The sequence below is a fragment of the Heterodontus francisci genome, chromosome 13 (genome assembly GCF_036365525.1).
Source record: "Heterodontus francisci isolate sHetFra1 chromosome 13, sHetFra1.hap1, whole genome shotgun sequence".
Lineage (NCBI taxonomy): Eukaryota > Metazoa > Chordata > Chondrichthyes > Heterodontiformes > Heterodontidae > Heterodontus > Heterodontus francisci.
In genome coordinates this window covers 20,638,922-20,660,081 of record NC_090383.1, presented here as the reverse complement: position 1 = coordinate 20,660,081, position 21,160 = coordinate 20,638,922, and the positions used below count along the sequence as shown (strand labels likewise).

Genomic DNA, 21,160 nt, shown 5'->3' with positions numbered 1-21,160 from the left:
ACTCAGCCAATTTTATACCCATGTTGCTGTTGTCCCTTTTATTCCATGAGCTGTAACTTTGTTCACAAGTTGGTTGTGTGACACCGCATCAAACGCCTTTTCGAAGTTAGAATATGGATTGGTGAGAACCTGGTTTAAAAATATGGAAATACAGAAAACTTGACTGGCACAATATCGGAGCAAGAAGGATAATTGAGTGGAGCAGAAACCCATGTTGTTTCTAATCTACATAATAGTGAAAGTTAGATTTTTTGGCAATAAATGAGATTTTTGCATCGAGAGACAGGTTACTGGTGATAGTTAAGCCTAGGTAGGTGAACTCTTGAACCACTTCCAGAGCGTGGTCGCCGGTATTGATGGATGAAGCATTTCTGACGTCCTGTCCCATGATGATCGTTTTCTTGAGGCTGATGGTTAGGCCAAATTCGTTGCAGGCAGCCGCAAACCTGTCGATGAGACTCTGCAGCCACTCTTCAGTGTGAGATGTTAATGCAGCATCGTCAGCAAAGAGGAGTTCCCTGATGAGGACTTTCCGTACTTTGGTCTTCGCTCTAAGACGGGCAAGGTTGAACAACCTGCCACCTGATCTTGTGTGGAGGAAAATTCCTCCTTCTGAAGACTTGAACGCATGTGAGAGCAGCAGGGAGAAGAAAATCCCAAGCAGCATAGGTGCGAGAACACAGCCGTTTCACGCCACTCAGGATAGGAAAGAGGTTTGATGAGGTGCCGCTATGCTGAATTGTGCCTTTCATATTGTCGTGGAATGAGGTGATGATACTGAGTAGCTTTGGTGGACATCCGATCTTTTCTAGTAGTCTGATGAAGTCAGAGGCTTTGGTGAGATCAATGAAAGCAATGTAGAGGGGCATCTGTTTGCGACATATCTCCTGTAGCTGGCGAAGGGAGAACAGCATGTCAATGGTCGATCTCTCTGCTCGAAAGCCACACTGTACTTCAGGGTCGACATGCTCAGCCAGCTTCTGGAGCCTGTTTAAAGTGACTCGAGCGAAGACTTTCCCCACTATGCTGAGCAGGGAGATTCCACAGTAGTTGTTGCAGTCACAGCGGTCACCTTTGTTTTTATAGAGGGTGATATTGGCATCGCGCATGTCCTGTGGTACTGCTCCCTCGTCCCAGCATAGGCAAAGTAGTTCGTAGAGTGCGGACAGTATAGCAGGCTTAGCACTCTTGATTATTTCAGGGATAATGCCGTCCTTCCCAGGGGCTTTTCCGCTGGCTAGAGAATCAGTGGCATCGCTGAGTTCCAATTTTGTTGGCTGTACGTCCAGCTCATCCATGACTGGCAGAGGCTGGGCTGCATTGAGGGCGGTCTCAGTGACAACATTCTCCCTGGAGTACAGTTCTAGGTAGTGCTCAACCCAGCGGTCCATTTGCTTGCGTTGGTCAGTGATTGTGTCCCCTGATTTAGATTTGAAGGGGGCGATCTTCTTGATGGTTGGCCCAAAAGCTCTCTTATTGCCATCATGCATTCCTCTGATGTTTCCGGTGTCTGAGGCCAGCTGAATATGACTGCATAGGTGTTGCCAGTAGTCATTTGCGCAGCGCTTCTGGCTGTTTTAAGTGCTACGGATGTTAACTCGCTGGGGGCTTTCTTGTAGTTCAACAGTGCAATGCGCTTAGCAGCTATGACAGGTTCCAGCTCTTCAAAATGAGATTGAAACCAATCTGCATTCTGCTTCACACGTTTGCCATAGGTAGTCATAGCTGACTCATAGATGGCGTCTCTGATGTGGGCCCACTTGGTCTCTGCATCCCCTGTAGGAGTGTTTTGAAGGGCTTTTTCAAGTGAATTTAGAAATTTTTGTAATAGCTGTGGATAAGAAATTCTGCTTGTGTTGATGCGCGGGTAGCCCTTCTGTTTGGAGTGATGCAGCTTCTTTGGTTTGATTCGGTGTCGTAGTCCGCACTGTGGAAGCTGCGTGTGATTTGAACACTGTTTAAGGAGGCTCGCCTTGTGACAATGAAGTCCAACTGGTGCCAACGACGTGATCTTGTGTGCCTCCAAGAAACCTGGTGACAGGGTTTGGTGTGAAAGAACGAGTTGGTGATGCAGAGGTTGTGCTAGGTACACAACTCAAGCAGTCTCTGTCCATTCTCATTCATCCTTCCAATGCCATAGCGCCCAAGGCAGGAGGGCCATGAGTCATGGTCGGCCCCAACCCTGGCATTCAACTCCCCAGTAGGAACAGTTGTTATGTATTGGGGATGCTACTGATGATATTATGGAGTTCCTCGTAGAAATGGTCTTTAACTTCAGGTGGGGAGCAGAGTGTTGGAGCATAGCTGCTGAGTCGGTGTACTGGACCAGAGGCAATGAGCAGTCGGATGGACAGTATGCATTCTGACCCATTTAAAGATGGCTGTATCATGCTGAGCAAGGAGTTTCTGATGGCGAAGCCCACTCCATGCTGTCTTGGTTCTTCAGGATTCCTACCCTGCCAGAAGAAGGTGTAGTCTTGCTCTCTTAGAGATCCGCTCGCAGGGAGGCTTGTCTCCTGAAGTGCTGCAATGTCCACATTGAGTCTACTGAGCTCATTGTTAATGATGGCGGTCTTCCGAGAATCATTGATTTGTGTAAGGTCTTCCGACAGGCCAGGACACACAGTCCTGATGTTCCAGCTTGCAAAACGAAGGGCTGGTACCTTCTTTCCTTTTCTCGTGCTGTTTGGTGCGGTGTTGCAGTCCGCTTTTCGGGCAATGACCCTGAGCTCCAAGCACCCATTGAAGCAGGTGGACTGTGGCGGGACAGAACCTTATTAACCGGGGGCTGCCCGGTTTGAGGCAGGCGGTAGGTCTCCAGTGAGATGCGATGACCTCTCCCACCGTCAAAGGCAACCCGTGGTGCCCAATCTCTACGCCAATTGAGCTGGGCTTATAACCCGTAACTGCTGCCTTCTGCGTTGTTTTAGTCGCTGTGAGGCGACTATGGAGTGACCTCTCCATGGCGCATGCCTGGGCGAATGTATGGAGGTTTTGAGTTGCCCAAGGGGGTCAAAACCCCCTTCTCGGTCTTTCTGATGGGGTCCAAAGGAGTGCAGAGCGCGATGTTTGGCACCGGTATGGCTGCAGGAACTGCCGGAAACATGCCAAAGGTGACACATGACCGCCTACGGGGTTCTGCTCTGGATTTTCTGTTGGGGTTTACTCCCTTAGCCTTGGACGCTCCCGAGACGCCCACAAGGCAGTGGGGTTGTTAGGGCCCCTGCTCAGGGATAGGTGGATGCCGGTGGGAGGAGGGGGTGCAAGGGGGAGGGGTGGAGGGAAGGGGGTGAGAGGGGGAGCTGGGAAGTGGGCTGTAGTGGGGTGGGGGGGGTGCAGGGGAAGGAGGTGCAGGGGGAAGATGGTGCGAGGGGGGGATCTGGGAAGGGGTTGCGAGGGGGGTGGGGGAAGAGGGTGCGGTGGGGTGAGCTGGGAGGGGGGAGCTGCGAAGTGGGGGGGACGGGGGTGCAGGTAATAAAACATTTCATCAGTTCCCACCATCTACCCCGGGAAAGCTCATCCTCGTCCTCTGCGAGGTGGGCGACAGCCTCTGGCACCAGTACCAGCAGGAATTCACCAACATTGCGCTGCAGATTCACTACGAGCCGCACATCTCCCGTGGGTGCTTTGAAGTTGTGGCCAAGGAGCCGTTCCTCGATGGAGTCACCTGGGGCCGGGTCGTGGCTTTTTATGTGTTCGGGGTTTTTCCTCAATGCTTCCCCTCTGTACTATGTCTTATTACCCTAGGGTTCCGCTGCTCCTTCCTCTCTGCACTGGACTTACCGCACTCCGTGGCCGCGGACGCTCTGGACGATGTCCAGATGGTTAACAGACAGAAAACAGAGTAGGAATAAATGGGTCATTCTCAGGATGGCAGGTTGTTACAAGGATCAGTGCTAGGGCCACAGCTGTTCACAATCTATGTAAATGATTTGGATGTGGGGGCCCAAATGTAATATTTTCAAATTTGCTGATGACACAAAACTAGGTGTGAATGCTGTGAGGAGGATGCAAGGAGGCTTCAAGGGGACTTGGACAGGCTCAGTGAGTGGGCAAGAACATGGCAGTTGGAATATAATGTGAATAAGTGTGAAGTTATCCACTTTGGTGGAAAAAACACAAAGACAGAGTATTTCTTAAATGGTGAGGTTGGGAAGAGTTGATGTCCAAAGGGACCTGGGTGTCCTTGTTCAGGCGTCACTAACAGCAGGTGCAGCAAGCAATTAGGAAAGCAAATGGTATGTTGCCCTTCACTGCAAGGGGTTTTGAGTACAGGAGTAAAGATGTCTTGCTGCAATTATATAGAGCATTGGTGAAACTACACCTGGAGTATTGTGTAAAGTTTGGTCTCCTTATCTAAGGAAGAATATACTTGCCATAGAGGGAGTGCAACAGAAGTTCACCAGACTAATCCCTGGGATGGCAGGATTGTCTTATGAAGAGAGATCGAGGAGACTGGGCCTGTATTTTCTAGAGTTTCGAAGAATGAGAGGTGATCTCATTCTAACTTACAAAATTCTTGCAGGGTGTGACAGGATGGATGTAGATGGGATGTTTCTCTTGGCTGGTGAGTCTAGAACCAGGGGACATGATCTCAAAATAAGGGGTAGACCATTTAAGACTCCGATGAGGAGGAATTTCTTCACTCAAAGGGTGGTAGATCTTTGGAATTCTCTACCCCAGAGGACTGTGGCAGCTCAATCATCGAGCATGTTCAAGAAAGAAATCAATAGATTTCTGAATACTGATGTCATCGAGGGATATGGGGATAGTGCGTGAAAGTGATAAGGTGGATGATCAACCATGATCTAATTGAATGGCAGAGCAGGTGCAATGGACTAAATGGCCTAATCCTCATATGCTCCTTCCTATGTTCCTAACTTAAAAGGCTGTATTGTGCCTTGGTGGGTGGAGTCCCTGTGTGTGCAGTTCTGTACCTAATCCCATGAAGGAGGTCTTTGCCCATGAGAAGAAACTGAACAGGGCAAGAAAATAGGCATGCAAATAACTAGGAAAAGTTAAGGAGGTTGGGTTAACTTTCTTTGGAGAAATGGAGACTTTGAGATGATTTGATTTGTTTCCAAGAATATGCAGGTAATTGACAGAACTAAGCTACAGTTACTATGATGAAGGGTTTAAGTAACGGGATACAAATTAAAAGGAAGGAATTCTGTGGCAAGATTTCTTTTTGCCTAAATGGTGATTGACTTGTGGAATAAGTTTCTGGGCAAGGCGAATGCGTGCATGTAGGTTCAAGACAATTGAATGCATTTTGGCAAGACAGAGTGGTCTAACCTCTGAAGAAAGAATGGGCCATTTGGACCAAGTACCTACTTACTAAAAATTCTTTTTCATCCAGTTCCCATTTAAAATACCAATGACAGTTTTACCCATCAGCCCTGTCTAGAACTCTGTCCCAAGATGTTCTCGAATGGGACAGTCTCTCTTGTGTGTAGAGTTAACAAGCACTTGCTGAACCAAAAATTGATCTGGACCATTGAAAAGCTGAATTTTTGATTCCCTGCTCAGTGGCTCCTGCACCTCCAGCATTCACCATAGAGTTATACAGCACAGAAACGGGCCCTTTGGCCCATTGTATCCGTGCAGGCTATCAGGCACCTATCTATTCTAATCCCATTTTCCAGCACCTGGCCCGTAGCCTTTTATGCTATGGTGTTTCAAGTGCTCCTCTAAATACTTAAATGTTGAGGGTTCCTGCTTCTGCCACCCCTTCAGGCAGTGTGTTCCAGATTCCAGCCACCCTCTGGGTGAAAACATTTTCCTCAAATCCCCTCTCAACTTCCTGTCCCTTATCTTAACTCTATGCCCTCTGGTTATTGACACCTCCGCTAAGGGAAAAAGTTTCTTCCTATCTACTCTATCTATGCCTCTCATAATTTTGTATACCTCAATCAGGTCCCCCCTCAGCCTTCTCTGCTCTAAGGAAAACAAACCTAGCCTATCCAGTCTCTCTTCAGAGCTGAAATGCTCCAGCCCAGGCAACATCCTGGTGAATCTCCTCTGCACCCTCTCCAGTGCAATCACATCCTTCCTATAGTGTGGTGCCCAGAACTGTACACAGTACTCCAGCTGTGACCTAACTGCCATTTTATACAGCTCCATCATAACCTCCCTGCTCTTATATTCTGTGTCTCGGCTAATAAAAGTAAGTATCCCATATGCCTTCCTAACCGCCTTGTCTACCTGTGCTGCTGCCTTCAGTGAACTATGGACAAGTAGACCAAGGTTTCTCTGACCCTCTGTACTTCCGAGGGTCCCACCATTCATTGTATATTCCCTTGCCTTATTAGTCCTCCCAAAATGCATCACCTCACACTTCTCAGGATTAAATTCCATTTGCCACTGCTGCGCCCATCTATACCTGTAATATAGATTACAGGATCTATATCGTCCTGTAATCTAAGGCTTTTCTCCTCACTATTTACGACACCATCAATTTTCGTGTCATCTGCAAACTTACTGATCATACTTCCTATATTCACATCTAAATCATTTAATGTACACTGCAAACAGCAAGCGTACCAGCACCGATCCCTGCGGTACACCACTGGTCACAGGCTTCCAATCGCAAATACAACCCTCGACCATCACCCTTTGCATCCTGCCACTAAGCCAATTTTGGATCCAATTTGCCAAGTTGCCCTGGATCCCATGGGCTCTTACCTTCTTAACCAATCTCCCATGCGGGACCTTATCAAAAGCCTTACTGAAGTCCGTGTATCTGCGTGGGTTTTCTCCGGGTGCTCCGGTTTCCTCCCACAAGCCAAAAGACTTGCAGGTCGGTAGGTAAATTGGCCATTATAAATTGCCACTAGTATAGGTATGTGGTAGGGAAATATAGGGATAGGTGGGGATGTGGTAGGAATATGGGATTAGTGTAGTATTGGTATAAATGGGTGGTTGATGGTCGGCACAGACTCGGTGGGCCGAAGGGCCTGTTTCAGTGCTGTATCTCTAAAATAAAAAAATTATATAAAAAATAGACTACATCAACTGCTTTACCCTCATCTACACATCTAGTCACCTTCTCGAAAAATTCAAACAAGTTTGTTCGACATGATCTCCCCCTGACAAAGCCGTGCTGACTATCCTTGATTAATCTCTGCCTCTCCAAGTGGAGATTAATCCTGTCCCTCAGAATTTTTTCCAGTAGTTTCCCTACCACTGATGTTAGACTCACCGGCCTGTAATTACCTGGTTTATCCCTGCTATCCTTCTTGAATAATGGTACCACATTCGCTGTCCTCCAATCCTCTGGTACCTCTCCTGTGGCCAGAGAGGATTTGAAAATTTGTGTCAGAGCCCCTACTATCTCCTCCCTTGCCTCACATAGCAGCTTGGGATACATCTCATCTGGGCCTGGGGATTTATCCACTTTTAAGCCCGCTAAAACCGCTAATACCTCCTCCCTTTCAATGCTAATTTGTGCGAGTATATCACAGTCCCCCTCCCTGATCTCTACACCTACATCGTCCTTCTGTATAGTGAACACAGATGAAAAGTAATCATTGAAAACCTCACCTAAGTCCTCTGGCTCCACACACAGATTGCCACTTTGGTCCTTAATTGGCCCTACTCTTTCCCTGGTTATCCTCTTGCCCTTAATATACTTAAAAAACGTCTTGGGATTTTCCTTTCTATTGCCCACCAGTGTTTTTTCATGCCCCCTCTTCGCTCTCCTGATTACTTTTTTTAAGTACCCCCCTACACTTTCTATACTCCTCTTGGGCCTCTGCTGTTTTCAGCGCTCTGAATCTGCCATAAGCCTCCTTTTTTTTCTTTTCCAATCCTCACTATCCCTTGACATCCAGGATTCCCTGGATTTGTTGGTCCTACCTTTCATCTTTACGGGAACACATTGTCCCTGAACTCTCACTCATTTCTTTTTGAATGACTCCCACTGGTCTGATGTAGACTTTCCTACAAGTAGCTGCTCCCAGTGCACTTTGGCCAGATCCTGTTTTATGATATTGAAATCGGCCTTCTCCCAATTCAGTACCTTTATTTCCGGTCCCTCTTTGTCCTTTTCCATAACTACCTTAAATCTTACAAAGTTTTGGTCACTATCCCTGAATTCTGCCCCCTTTAAGCCTTTTGCACTCAGACTATCCCAGTAAAATATTGGGGAAGTTGAAATCCCCTATTATTATTACCCTATTATTTTTACACCTGTCTCAGATTTGCCTACATATCTGCTCCTCTATCTCTCCCTGACTATTTGGAGACCTGTAGTACACTCCCAGCCAAGTGATTGCCCCCTTTTTGTTTTTAAGGTCCACCCATATGGCCTCATTTGATGAACCTTTTAAGATATCATCCCTCCTCACTGCAGTAATTGACTCCTTGATCAATAGTGCAATGCCACCTCTCCTTTTACATCCCCCCCACCGCCCCCCCCCCCCCCTGCCCCTGTCACGCTACCTGAAGATTCTGTATCCTGGAATATTGAGCTGACCGTCCTGCCCTTTCCTCAACCGTGTCTCTGTGATAGCAATAATATCATATTCCCATGTGTTAATCACCGTCCTCAAATCATCTGCCTTACCAGAATCAGTTTCCTGGCAGTCACCTCCAGGTGCACCTTTTATGCACCTCTAACAGGTTGTAAAGAATTAAGTATCTGGAACAATATCCTAAAATTACTTTCCTAACACCATTGTGGAGCCACCATCAGCACAAGGACTGGGCTCATTATCATATTTTCAGGGCAACTAGAGATGAACAGTAAATGTGGCCTTGTCAGTAGCATCCACATCCTAAGAACAAATTGAACCAGAGCAAGAACCTAACCAGTCTGACAACATGGCCAGTTTGGTTTAAGCTTGCTCTTGACATCCTGAAGTGAAATTAGACTTGTTCACTCTTTAGGAGTAAGGCTTCCTCATTTAGGTTCAAAAATATAACTTTTTGCATAATAGCAAGAATTAAGGTAGACAGGCAAGTTTACAACAAAAAGGTTGAAAGGATTCTATAACAAATTTTTGTGTCAGTGCCAATATGCATTTCAGGTACCTCTGTTAAAACGCTTGAAGAAAATGCAAGTGAATAAGAAACTAAAACCTGTTTTTCCCTCACCGCCTTTAGGCATGCAGATGGATCATTGAAGTTCTGGGATGCTTCAGCCAGTAAGTTAGATAGATTCCTTCAAATATCAGATGAAGTGTTCTCCAAGGGACAAGTTATTGCTGTGTCTTAAAATGCTATTTTTCTTCCCTCATGGATCTCATTGAAGGGAGTTGATATGAAGACTGTATTTCTAGAGTTAAACCAAAGTCATAATACTGACTCAGATGAACTTGCCTATCCCCCTTCACGCAGGCAAGCCAGGATTGTGTTATGCTAAATTAGATTAAACCTATAGATAGCCTTATGGGAATTTCCAATATATGGTTAATTGATAAACCAATTGAATTATTCAAATGCTTTTGGGGGCAAAAGATTAATTTGCCATTTTTTTCTCAGTAACTGACATTTTTAATGTCTATAATACGGCTTTAATCAAACTAAATGCAAAAATATATATTTGACAACATGATTGCATTTCCTCATTGAATTGTTCATTGTGTTTTTTTAACTTTGAGGCCTCAGTCTGACTCCAAAGACTGACTTAGGGCATTTTTACCTCAAAATCTGAGTAAAGCTTCCAACTACGTTTTTTTATGTGCTAAGTGCGCAATGGGAGCAGAATCACTCAAAGTCATGAAATTCTATGGGGGGGTCTGATTTTAATAAAAAAATTTAAAGGGAAAAGTGACTTGCAGTTGCCTTAATTGCACTTTCTTTCTGGTCCCAAAAAGTAGCATGTTGTAAAATGAGGCATGCACATCCATCGATTTTCCTGCTTGCATCTGCCAGAAGTTAGGTTCCAAGTTGCTGTCATAAAAGTGGAAGGCCAAGAAGGAGTGAGAAAGAATTCGATTGGGTTACTTTGAGTTTCTGAGCTTTTTTTGGTTTTGATATTTTTGGCTGCCATGTATCAGATCACTCTTGTAGATGAGCCCTGACGTCCTGTGTCCCAATTAAAGTGCTTTCATAGTTTACTTTATTCTTTCATGTGATGTGGGCGTCGCTGGTAAGACCAGCAGTTGTTGCCCATCCCTAATTGCCCATTACAACTGAGTGGCTTGCTAGACCTCTTTAGAGGGCAGTTAAGAGTCAACCATGTTGCTGTGGATCTGGAGTCAAATGTAGGCCTGACCAGGTAAAGACGGCAAATTTCCTTCCCTAAAAGACATTAGTGAACCAGATGGGTTTTTGCGGCAATCGATAGTTTCATGGCACCATCACTGAGACTAGCTTTCAATTCCTGTTTTTTATTAATTAATCGAATTTAAATTCGCGTCTCCAGAGCATTAGACTGGGATTACTAGTTCAGTGACACTACCACTGCGCCTTTGCTCCCCTCAGCATGGTGTTTAAATTCATAGGATTTCGGAGGAATGAACCGCAGTCATCTTCAGTTTATAAGCTGCTGATTGTTGTACAACCCTCCCTACCCTTGGACGGTGGCGCACTGAGACTGGAATCTGGGCTTAACTGCCAACAGATCATTGTGTTAGCTTCTGGTGCAACTTGTAGATGGGTTTAACTCCTGAAATGGATTTATTCTGCGAGTATGACCCATAGATAGGGAGAAGGAGGAACAGGAAAAGTAAATTTGTTGCCACGGGTATAGTGGTTGTCCTCATAGCAATTCTTCATAAGGCTCAACCAAGTACAGCCGAATGGGTTTAGTTTCAGGTTATTTGGGAAAAGAACTCCACAAATAGGTCATCGGACCATTACTTGGTACGCTCAGAGGTAGTAGCTGTGGAATGTGCCAATAAAATATTTTTGGAAAAAATCCTCCTGGTTTTTTGTCCTTGCTCATAGTATATGGAGGACCATGTAATTTAAACAGTCAAAATTTCCCTTTAACAGTTTTATGGTAACATACAAAAATTGGTTCAATTATTGAGATCTGATGTTTCTTCCAAAGTGAAAGTGGTTTAATTTGTCTTGCTGTCACACCCTTCGTACTTCAGCTGGTTGTTTCTATGCAGGAGACTCTCCCTCGGTCATTACTGCTGAACAGTTTTTTAAAAGCTTAAAGTATGGGAAATTTGAACATTTGGGGGAGGTTAGAGCACAAGCACTTGCCTTTTGGGGGGCAACAGTTTGGTTTTTTGATATTTACTGGCTTTTCAATGATGGACCAAATAGGACCAAAATTATTATAGTTTGTCATAAAGAGCAAGTGCTCAGTATTTAATATACATTGTTGGTTTACCTTTATAAGTTTTGATTTAATATTCTTATCCTCCACATTTTGATTTTCCTTGCTTATTAGTAACTTTACAAGTTTTGTATAAGATGAAGACATCCAAGGTATTTGAAAAATCTCGGAATAAGGAGGAAAAACCAAATACAGACATAGTGGATGAAGACCCATATGCCATTCAGATTATCACGTGGTGTCCTGAAAGCAGAATGCTTTGTGTGGCAGGAGTATCAGCACATGTGATTGTTTACAAATTCAGCAGACAAGAAGTGACAACAGAGGCAATCCAGGTATGACCTACAGTTATTAAAGTGACTTGCAGATATTGCATTCTTACTGTGGTGTAACATTAGTTGAATGTATTTATAATGAGCACATGCGCGTCAGCTTGTAACCTTGCAGTGGTCTTAACAGTGAAATTAGGAGGTAGTTCATAGAATCATTCAACACAGATGGAAGCCATTCAGTCCATTGTGCTTGTGCTGACCTGTTGGAAGAGCTATCCAAATAGTTCCACCTCCCCGCCCCACCCCATTCCTTCCCCATAGCCCTGCAATTTTTTGCTTTTCAAGTTTTAAAAAAAAAAAGTGCAGGGCTACAGGGAAAGGGCAAGGGGAGCAGGACTAGCTAAATTGCTCTGGCAGAGAGCCAGCAAGGACATGACAGGCCAAATGGCTGTAACCATTCTATAATTCTAAGTATATGCCCCATTCCCTTTTTGAATTTGCTATTGGATTTACTTCCACCACCCTTTCAGGCAGTGCATTCCAGATCATCATAACTCCTTGCATAAGAACCAATTCTCATGTCAACCTTTGGTTGTTTTGCTAATTATCTTAAATATGTGTCCTCTGGTTACTGACCCTCCTGCCAAAACCTTCATAATTTTGAACACCACTGTTAAATAGCATTGAAAATTGAAGATGCACCAATGGCAGGCTGTCAAAAATGGGGCACAGAGCATCAAAGAAGTACATAGTTACCCTGAAGTATTTGCAGGACTGTAAACTAATGTGATAATTCCCTATGAGGAACTGACTTGCTCTCGAGTTTAGGCATTCAAGCTTGCTGGATCTAAGTTTAGAAGTTGAGAGCCCAAGGTGTTGTAATGTTTATGCACAGTGCCTTTGTTCTTTGTCACTCAGTTTAGAACTCGTGTTATGAACTCTGCTGTTCTTGCCTAAAACTGTGCTAACCATTAGGAGAGTTAAGTTACCTTTCATCATGATGCCTCAAAAGCTACATTCCATTACGTGCTGTTTGTGATGTGACTTAAATTATTTACTCATTCTTGTCCTTCGGACATCTGTACTTTGACTATTTAGCCTGATAGAATGTTAATGAATATTAATTAACTGAATTTAGATTAATAATACCATCTTGTTTCCTTGTGTCAAATCAAAGTACCCATTTAGGTCCCTGGATATTAAGTGGGTACGTTACTGCTGTGAAATAGTGTTGCACTCTTTCTTTATTCTCTCTCCTGTTCAGATGCTAGAAATCAGATTGCATTACGAAATAAATGATCTTGAGTCACCGGACACTGATCAAATACTGTCGTTGGGGACATCATGCCAGGGGCCAAACTCTCAGACTGCAAACTCTCAGCCTCACCCCTCTACAAGCAGCACCTCATCAGATGGTCTCCGTGATAATGTGCCCTGTCTAAAGTGAGTATTAATTAACAAAAGAAAGTTGGGTCTGACCTGATCAGTAAAATTGTTTTTTTTTTAAAAGGCTTGCATTTGTATATTGTCTTCATGACATCCAGAGGCATTTTACAGCCAATTAAGTACTTTTGAAGTGTGGTCACTGCTTTAAGGTAAGAAACACAACAGCCAATTTGTATACAGCAAGGCCCAGAAACACCAATGAGATAAACGACCAGATGATCTATTTTAGGTTCTCTCTCTCCTCAGATGCTGCCTGATCTGTTTAGGTGTTGGTTGAGGGCTAATGGGGAGAACTCCCCTGCTCCTCTTCAAAGCCATGGGATTCACATGAGAGGGCAGACAGTGCCTCAGTTTAGCATCACATCTGAAAGATCGCACCTCTGATGCAGCAGTTCCTAAGTACTGCACTGGACTGATGGCCTCTCGCGTAGGACTTGAGCCCATAACTTCCTTGCTCACAGGCGAGAGTGCTGCCACTGCACCACAGCTAACACTTAGATGTACACAGGAGATATAGAGCCTCTTGCTTATATTTCTTTTCACCTGATACTGGATTAAAAGAGTAAAGATCAAAAAAAAGTTTTGCGTTTATATAGCACCTTTCATGACCACCAGATGTCCCATAGCTCTTCACAGTCAACGAAGTACTTTTGAAGTGTAGTCATTATTTTAATACAGGAAACATGGCAGCTAATTTGCTCACGGCAAACTACCACAAACAGCAATGTGACATGTTTTTGTGATGTTGTTTGATGAGGGATAAATGTTGGCAAGGACACTGGGGATTCTCCTGTTCCTCTTCAAAATAGTACCATAGGATCTTTTACGTCCACCTGAGAGGGCAGATGGGGCCTCTGTTTCACAAGTCATCTGAAAGGCAGCACCTCTGACAGTGCAGCACTCTCTCAGTACTGAACTGGAGCGTCAGCCTAAATTGTTCTGATGTCCTGGAGTTGGACTCCAACTGCCAACCTTCTGATTTGAGAGTGCTGCCAACTGAGCCACAGCTGGGAAACTGTAGAAATAGCATGAACTGTAAAATATGCCAAAAGCGTTAGTTGTCCTCAAAACAAAAAAGCTAATTGCTGTGATAGTATCCATCACATCACTAACCTCTGTTGTTCTTTACCTATATTATGCCAATTTTACTGTAATTTCCATGCTCACAATTGTGTTACATGTGTTTCATTTTGGCTCAGTTGAATAGTGCTGTAGCCTCCGAGTTAGGTTGTGGGTTGAAGTGCCACTCCAGAGATTTGAGCACATAATCTAGGCTGACACGTCAGTGTCGTAACTGAGGGAGTACTGCACTGTTGATGATGTCTTCAGTATTAAATAGAGGCCCAGTTTGCCAAAAAGAAATGTCATTCATCCTGTTTGTTGTTTGTGGAGCCTTTCTGTATGCAAATTGTACATCTAGCAGTGACTGCACTTCAGAAGTAATGACTTGTCTGTAAAGCACTTTGGAACTCATTCAGGATGTGTAAGGTACTGTAGAAATGCAAGAGCTTCCAAATTTAAAATCTCTTTTTAATGAAATATTTGATCCATGAACTTGCAAATGTCAGTTTTAAAGGATTCTAATTTCTCAGTAGGTAGGTCTGACTTAAAAGGATTAAACTTGCAACATCAGCAATTTGTATTTATATAGTACTTTCAGAATAGTAAAATGTCCCAAGGCACTTCACAAGAGTGTTATCAAGCAAAGTTTGACACCTAGCCACATGATATATTAGGGCAGATGACCAAAAGCTTAGGCAAACAGATAGGTTTTAAGGAGTGCCTAAAGGAGGAAAGAGAGGCAGAGAGAGAATTACAGATCTTTAGTGCCTTGGCTGAAGGCACAGTCGCTGATGGTGAAGTGATTAACTTAGAAGGGGAGGCATCATCTCATGGACGAGCAGTTTAATTTGAGGTTAATTCATGTTGTATTATGTAAATAATCATTGGCAAGAACCTAAATGTCCCAGAATTTCCTGAAAGCTTGTGCCAAGGCAATGGTGCATTTCTGACGTGCCATCAGTCTAGTGCATAAATTTCAGCAAAGAACAAAGTGTGTGTTTTATGCTAGCTTTCATGGCACGTGAAAGTTCCATGGGTCATTTGCATTGCGTCTGCGGAGCCATCACTGAAACCTTTAGAAACTGTGCCATTCCTACAGAACATGTTTTTAGGAAATTCTGGGCCAGTAAGCTCTTGCCACTGATCATTAGCATAACGCATCACAAATTAAGCTCAAATTAAATGGTTCACCCATATGAGATGTGATAACTTTCTTCTAAAAGGTTAATCCCTCAAGTCAGACTTTGCTATTGAGAAATGAGAACCTTTTAAAACTGGTTGTGCAAGCCCTTCCTCCATTCAAAATGGCAGTGATCGTGAATTTACTGGATTGGTGCTACTTTAGTCATCAAATATGGGAATACTGGTGGGCTCAAATTATTGTAGCTAGGTTAGTTCTATCAGAAACAGAATTTTCTTTGTGAATTAACCTGTTCATTTTGTGATTATGAATAGCACTTTATTATAGACGGTATAAATAAATCTGTAAAAATTAGTCACTACATTGCAATGGGAAGTGAATTCCCATTGCTAACAGCACATAGGATGGATATTTAATCATGTTTCTAAGTTTTACAAGCTGAGATCAAACAATTTCACAGTTAATGTGATATTTTCATTGCGTTAGGTTATACATATAAATCCAAGGCAATCACACGGTTTCCAATGCCATCCTCTGAGTTTTCATTTTTAGTTAAGTAACGTCAAAGGGATTTACAGATATGTAAAATAGTGTCGTTGGCGTTTGGACCTGGGATTAAATGCTAAACAACATCTTCATAATTTCCTCTCCCTTTTCAGATTTATCTAACGAGTGGCCAAAATTAAATGAGTCTTGGTAAATTAATGAATATTTTGCATTGCTGGAGTGCAGTGAATAGGACTGGCAGCTGTTCTCAGAATTATCAAGCTGTGTGTGTCCTGTGCATCATCTGATTGAAGTGTTAAAAGGGATGCCAATATTTATATTGCTGTATGTTGTAATATTGCTTGTACATTTCTGGCCAGGCTCATTTTTTTTTACTGTAAAACATTTTTAAAGTGTTGAATTTGAAAAATTGTTTTTGGGGTGTTATCTTTGCTGCCAAGGCCAGCATTTCCTGCCCATCTCCTAGTTGCCCATAGAAAGTTTGATACAACTGCTTGGCCACCTCAGAGGGCAATTAAGAGTCAACTATGTTGTTGTGAGACTGGAGTCACTGAGGCCGGCCCAGGTAAGGACTCCAGGTTTTCTTCCCCAAAGGACATTAGTGAACCGGTTGATCTTTACAACAATCCAACAGCTTCATAGTCACTTTTACTGTTGCCAGTTTTTTATTCCAGATTTTTAAAACTGAATTTAAATTCTCAAACTGCAGTGGTGGGATTTGGGTTCACATTCTCTGGATTACTAGTCCAGTAACAAAACCACTATGCACACTATCACACCCCAAGGGCTAACTTCTTATTGAAAAAAAAATCACCTTTCTGATTACTGAATTGCTTCCTTCAATCAGAAATTCATACTTTAAATGATTTGAGTATTGCTGGTGTAGCTCTCACTAGTAACATAGAATAGCCTTCATGCAATTTGTACTTGGAAAGCAAATGTACCATGGATCAGCCAGTTTAAAAATGTAGCTGAGTCAGAAAGGGTCCAAATTCAATCCCTGGTCTATGCTAAGTGAGCTGACCTCCATCCAGGGCTTTTGATAGGGCTACTACATTTAGCCTTTTAATCCAGCCGGGATTCCCTCTTTTCAACTGCTGTTCGGAATGGCCCTTGGGTGTGATCAGGGTCAGGCTCAGCTAACACCACGCCTTCCCGCAGTAACCATTTGGGCTCCCACACATGACTTGGGAAAAGTAGTTGAGGCCAGTCTGTGCCTGTGGAACCACGGCCGAGCAAGGAATCATCACCTTGAGGTGATAAAACCCAGAAAGGCTGATGAGGAAATTTAAACCTTACTGTGTTATTACTTGCTGCAATTTGGAGGTTGTGCCCCTTCGTGTAAACTAAATCAATGGAGAATTGTGTATAAGACATTAATAATTTACTTGCAATTCACGCAATTCTGAAAGGTTGCATGTTAAACAAATGTGCATTTCCTTCTCCAGAATTAAAAGTACACCATTAAAACAAGGGGCAGGCTATCAGGCTGAAGTAGTGATTCAGTTGGTTTGGGTTAATGGCGAACCTCCACAGCAGATAAGCAGCCTGGCAGTGAATTCATCATATGGACTGTGAGTATCAGCCTTACTGTCACTAAAACTCTGGTCATCTGTGCACAATAAGCTGCATCATACTTTTTCTAAATTCTAGTGGTTAAAATGTGACATATTCCAGTACTGTTGAGAACATTTTCTGCTTTCTTTCCATTAAATCTCGCGTTAACCGATTGTTCCACATATCAACTTTTCCATTTTTTGTGCAGGTTGGGGAGGTAATCTGTTGACTCACCATCAAGCTAGTTCCTGCTGTAGTTCCTGTCAGAGGCTGTCTTTGCCATACCCTGTCTTGGTCTGTAGCTGGCATACCATGTTTTTCTTTTCCCTCTCAGTGACAGAGCTTTCACCCACCTCACTCCTGTACTGCAGTACTCTCTTCCTGGCCCCTCTGTCTACACCTTCAAAGCCCTCTCTCATTTTCTTCCTTACTTTCTGCTTGGAGTCTATTCCTCCCGTAAATCACCTGCAACGGCTTCCCTTCCTGCTTTTGCACCAGGATCTATCCATGGCCCCCTCCTATTTCTCATCTACATGCTGCCCCTTGGCTTCAGCATCTGAAAACACAGCGTCAGATTCCACATGTACTGTGATGCTGCCCAGCTCCACCTCATCACCCCTTTCAGCCCTTCCACTGCCTCTGATTTTGCTTGATTGACACCCAGTATTGGATGAGCAGAAAAACATTGGGAGGACAGAAGCCAGTGTCTTTGGTCCCTGCCACAAACTTTATTACCTAACCACCGATTCCATCTCCCTTCCTTGCCACTGTCTGAGGCTGAACCAGATGGTTCGCAGACTTGGTGTCCTATTTGACTCTGAGCTCAATTTCTGACCCCATATCCGTGCCATCAGCAACACCTACTTTCACCTACATAACGTAGCCTGTCTCCACCCCTGCCTCAGCTTATTTGCTGCTGAAACCCTCATTCATGTCTTTGTTACCTCTAGACTCAACGATTTCAGCCTCCCATCTTGTGCCCTCTGTAAATTTCAGATCGTCCAAAGCTCTGCTGCCTGTATCCGAAATTTCACCTCATCCTGCTCATCCATTAATCCTATGCTTGCTGACCTACATTGACTTCCTATCCAGAAAAGCCTCAATTTTAAAATTATCATTTTTAAAATCCCTCCATATCCTCACCCCTCCCTAAATCTGTAATTTCTTCCACCCCCTACAACCATCTGAGATCTCTGTGCATCTCCAATTTTCTTTGCTCCACCATTGGCGGTTGTGGCTTCAGCAGTCTGGGTCCAAAGCTCTAATTCTCTCCCTAAACCTCTAGATAGCAACAGTGGTAGGCCATTTAGCACATCGGGCCTGTTCTGCCATTCAGTGAGATTATGGCTGATCTGTGACCTAACTCCTAACTGCTGCTTTATCTATCTATCTCTCTCTCTCTCTCTCTTTTTCCCCTCCTCCCCTCCCCCCCCCCCCCCCCCCCCCCCCCCGCCTTTTTAAGACACTCCTTAAAACCTACCTTTTTGACCAAGCTTTAGGTCATCTGACCTAATATCTTATGTAGCTTGGAGTCAAATTTTGTTTGGTAATCCCTTCTAAGAAATGCCTTGCAGTGTTAGAGGCACTATATAAATGTAAATTGATGTTGTAAAGCCCCTGGGGTATCTTGTTGCATGAGCTATTATATACATGTAGTCTGTTAATACAAACACAGCGTTAATTGGGGAAATTATCCTGGGTCTGTGCCCCAGCTTCCTTTTCAGATGAGCACTCTGACCCACTTGCTGTGCTCCAGAAATCCACTGCACTTGGTAAAAGACCAGAAAGATCTCCCCTAACATGCTGTTGACTTTCGTGACTGAGAACCAACTCATCAAAAAGCACATTTAAAAAAAACCCAATCAAATCAGTAAATATTTTGATTCTTCACACTTTAAACCCCTGAAAAAAACACACATGAAAACAGAATAATTGCGCAAACAAATCACAAAGTTTAATCTGTAAACTCGGCAATACTGTCTACCAACTGCTGAAATAATGTTTGTAGAAATGGGCAATTCTTTCCATTTTTTCCCATGGGAGCTGCTGTCTTGCTCACAGAGCTTCCATCCTTGACCTTCCTGCATTGGAATGAATGAATGAAGAATTATCTGTATCCTGATGGCCTGCTGGTCTGTCATGGACTCATGTCAAATCCAAATCAGTGCATGCGCTACATCTCCCAAATGATCCTCTGGGCTGAAGGAGCAACGAGTTCCATGCTGTAAACCACAAGTACCTTTTAATTGATTTTGGCTGACCTGAAATTGTCTTGTATCTACCTATTTAGACATTTTCCCCATAGATAGTTCTTAAGAAGTAAATTTGAAGAAATAGACCAGGTGAAGCACAATTCATGCTGCAACTCTGGTCTCTGCTGCACCCTCTTCCCAAGTCCCAGGGTTCTGCTACTAATGGGCTTAGCTTTCTTTCCTGAATGCTTCCGCATCTCCTGCTCAAATGCAGTCTGGATTCCTACTCTCCACCCACCCCAGTACCTTTTTTTGCCAGCTCTTACCAGTCCAACCAACCCCAGACCCAGGAGCTCCTCAATGCTGATCGGCTACCATCACTTAACATGCTACTAGAGCATTAGCATCTGACAAGTTCTGATCACGGTTATGTATTGCACTTGGTTAGAGATGCAAAACAAGCTATGTTTCATGCTGAGTCCTTCTGCCCTAAAGGCGGGAAGTTATAAGCAACTACAAGAACCTTCTAATTGATTTCAAGAGTTTACAAGTGACCTCAGATTGATCTGTATGTACCTATTTAGACAATTTCCACACAGATAGTTCTTAAGTAGTAAATTTGAAGTAACAGACCAGGTGAAGCGCAACTCCATTTTCGTACCTCATTTTTCCTGCAGACTGCAAGTTATCTATGAGCAACACGATGGGAGATTGATGTTTGTGTGTTGTGTTTGCTTATCTCTCTCTTGTTATTTGTGTATCTGCCAGGAAAAAAAAACTGATAACCTTCCATCTCATGAGATGATAGTTTGCGCCTTGGTCTACTCTGGCATGGCAGTCTCTGTTGCACTTGCCGCAGATAAAGGCAGTGGGCTGGGAAGGTGCAGGATTCGCTGGTCTCTGTTTTCTCTGGTTCGCCTTCTCAGCCAACTGAGCTTTCCATTTCTCCTCACCTCTTCCGGCGCCCCTCTGAACAGTCAGCCTCGAGAGGTCCTGGCCATCGGCAACTGTCTCCTAGTTGGCTGTGTCACAGTCCGTCATCTTCATATCTCACTTGCAGATGTCCTTGCAGCAGAGGTATAGCTGTCCAGCAGGTGGTGACCCAGTGGCCAATTCACCATGCAGAAGATCTGTGGGTATATGGCCATCAGCCATCCGATGAACGTGGCCGAGCCATCGCAGACGTCGTTGGCTTAATAATGAGTGTATGCTGACGGAGTTAACATGCTCCAGGACCTGAGTTGGTGACCTTGTCCTGCCAAGTGATGTCAAGGATACGTCTGAGACAGCAAAGGTGGAAATTGTTCAGCTTTTTCTCCTGCCTAGCAAATATTGTCCAGTCTCTGTACTTTGGAGTAGTGTACTGAGGACACAGGCTTGGTATACTCGCATTTTGGTGTTCTCTGACAGGTTGTTGATGTTCCACACTTTCTTACTCAGCTTACATAGAACAGCTGCAGATTTTGCAATTTGTGTGTTGATTTCAGTGTCAAGTGATAGATTGGTGGTAATTATGGAGCCTAGATTTGTAAAGCTATTCACAATCTCCAGTGTCACATTATCAGTGCCTTTTGATGGTGGTATGGTAACATCCTGGACCGTGATGTTCGTCTTGCTGATGTTGATCATCAAACTGAACTCTTTACAGACGTGAGAGAGTCTGTCCATTTGCTGCTGAAGGTGTTCCTTGATATGGAATGCATCATTGGCATAGAGCAACTCTCAAATGATGACATGGTGCTCTTTT

At 43.8% G+C, this 21,160-nt stretch overlaps 1 protein-coding gene across 4 annotated transcripts in view; it reads left to right on the top strand.

Moving 5' to 3' along the window:
• The window catches only part of stxbp5a (syntaxin binding protein 5a (tomosyn)), a 216,033-nt gene that overhangs the window by 127,865 nt on the left and 67,008 nt on the right, over window positions 1-21,160 (top strand). For all 4 annotated transcript variants that reach the window (XM_068044510.1, XM_068044511.1, XM_068044509.1 and 1 more), the window contains exons 14-17: window positions 9,106-9,146; window positions 11,351-11,571; window positions 12,773-12,951; window positions 17,113-17,238. In XM_068044510.1, coding sequence (XP_067900611.1) covers window positions 9,106-9,146; window positions 11,351-11,571; window positions 12,773-12,951; window positions 17,113-17,238 — 567 coding nt within the window. The remainder of the gene's footprint in view (window positions 1-9,105; window positions 9,147-11,350; window positions 11,572-12,772; window positions 12,952-17,112; window positions 17,239-21,160) is intronic.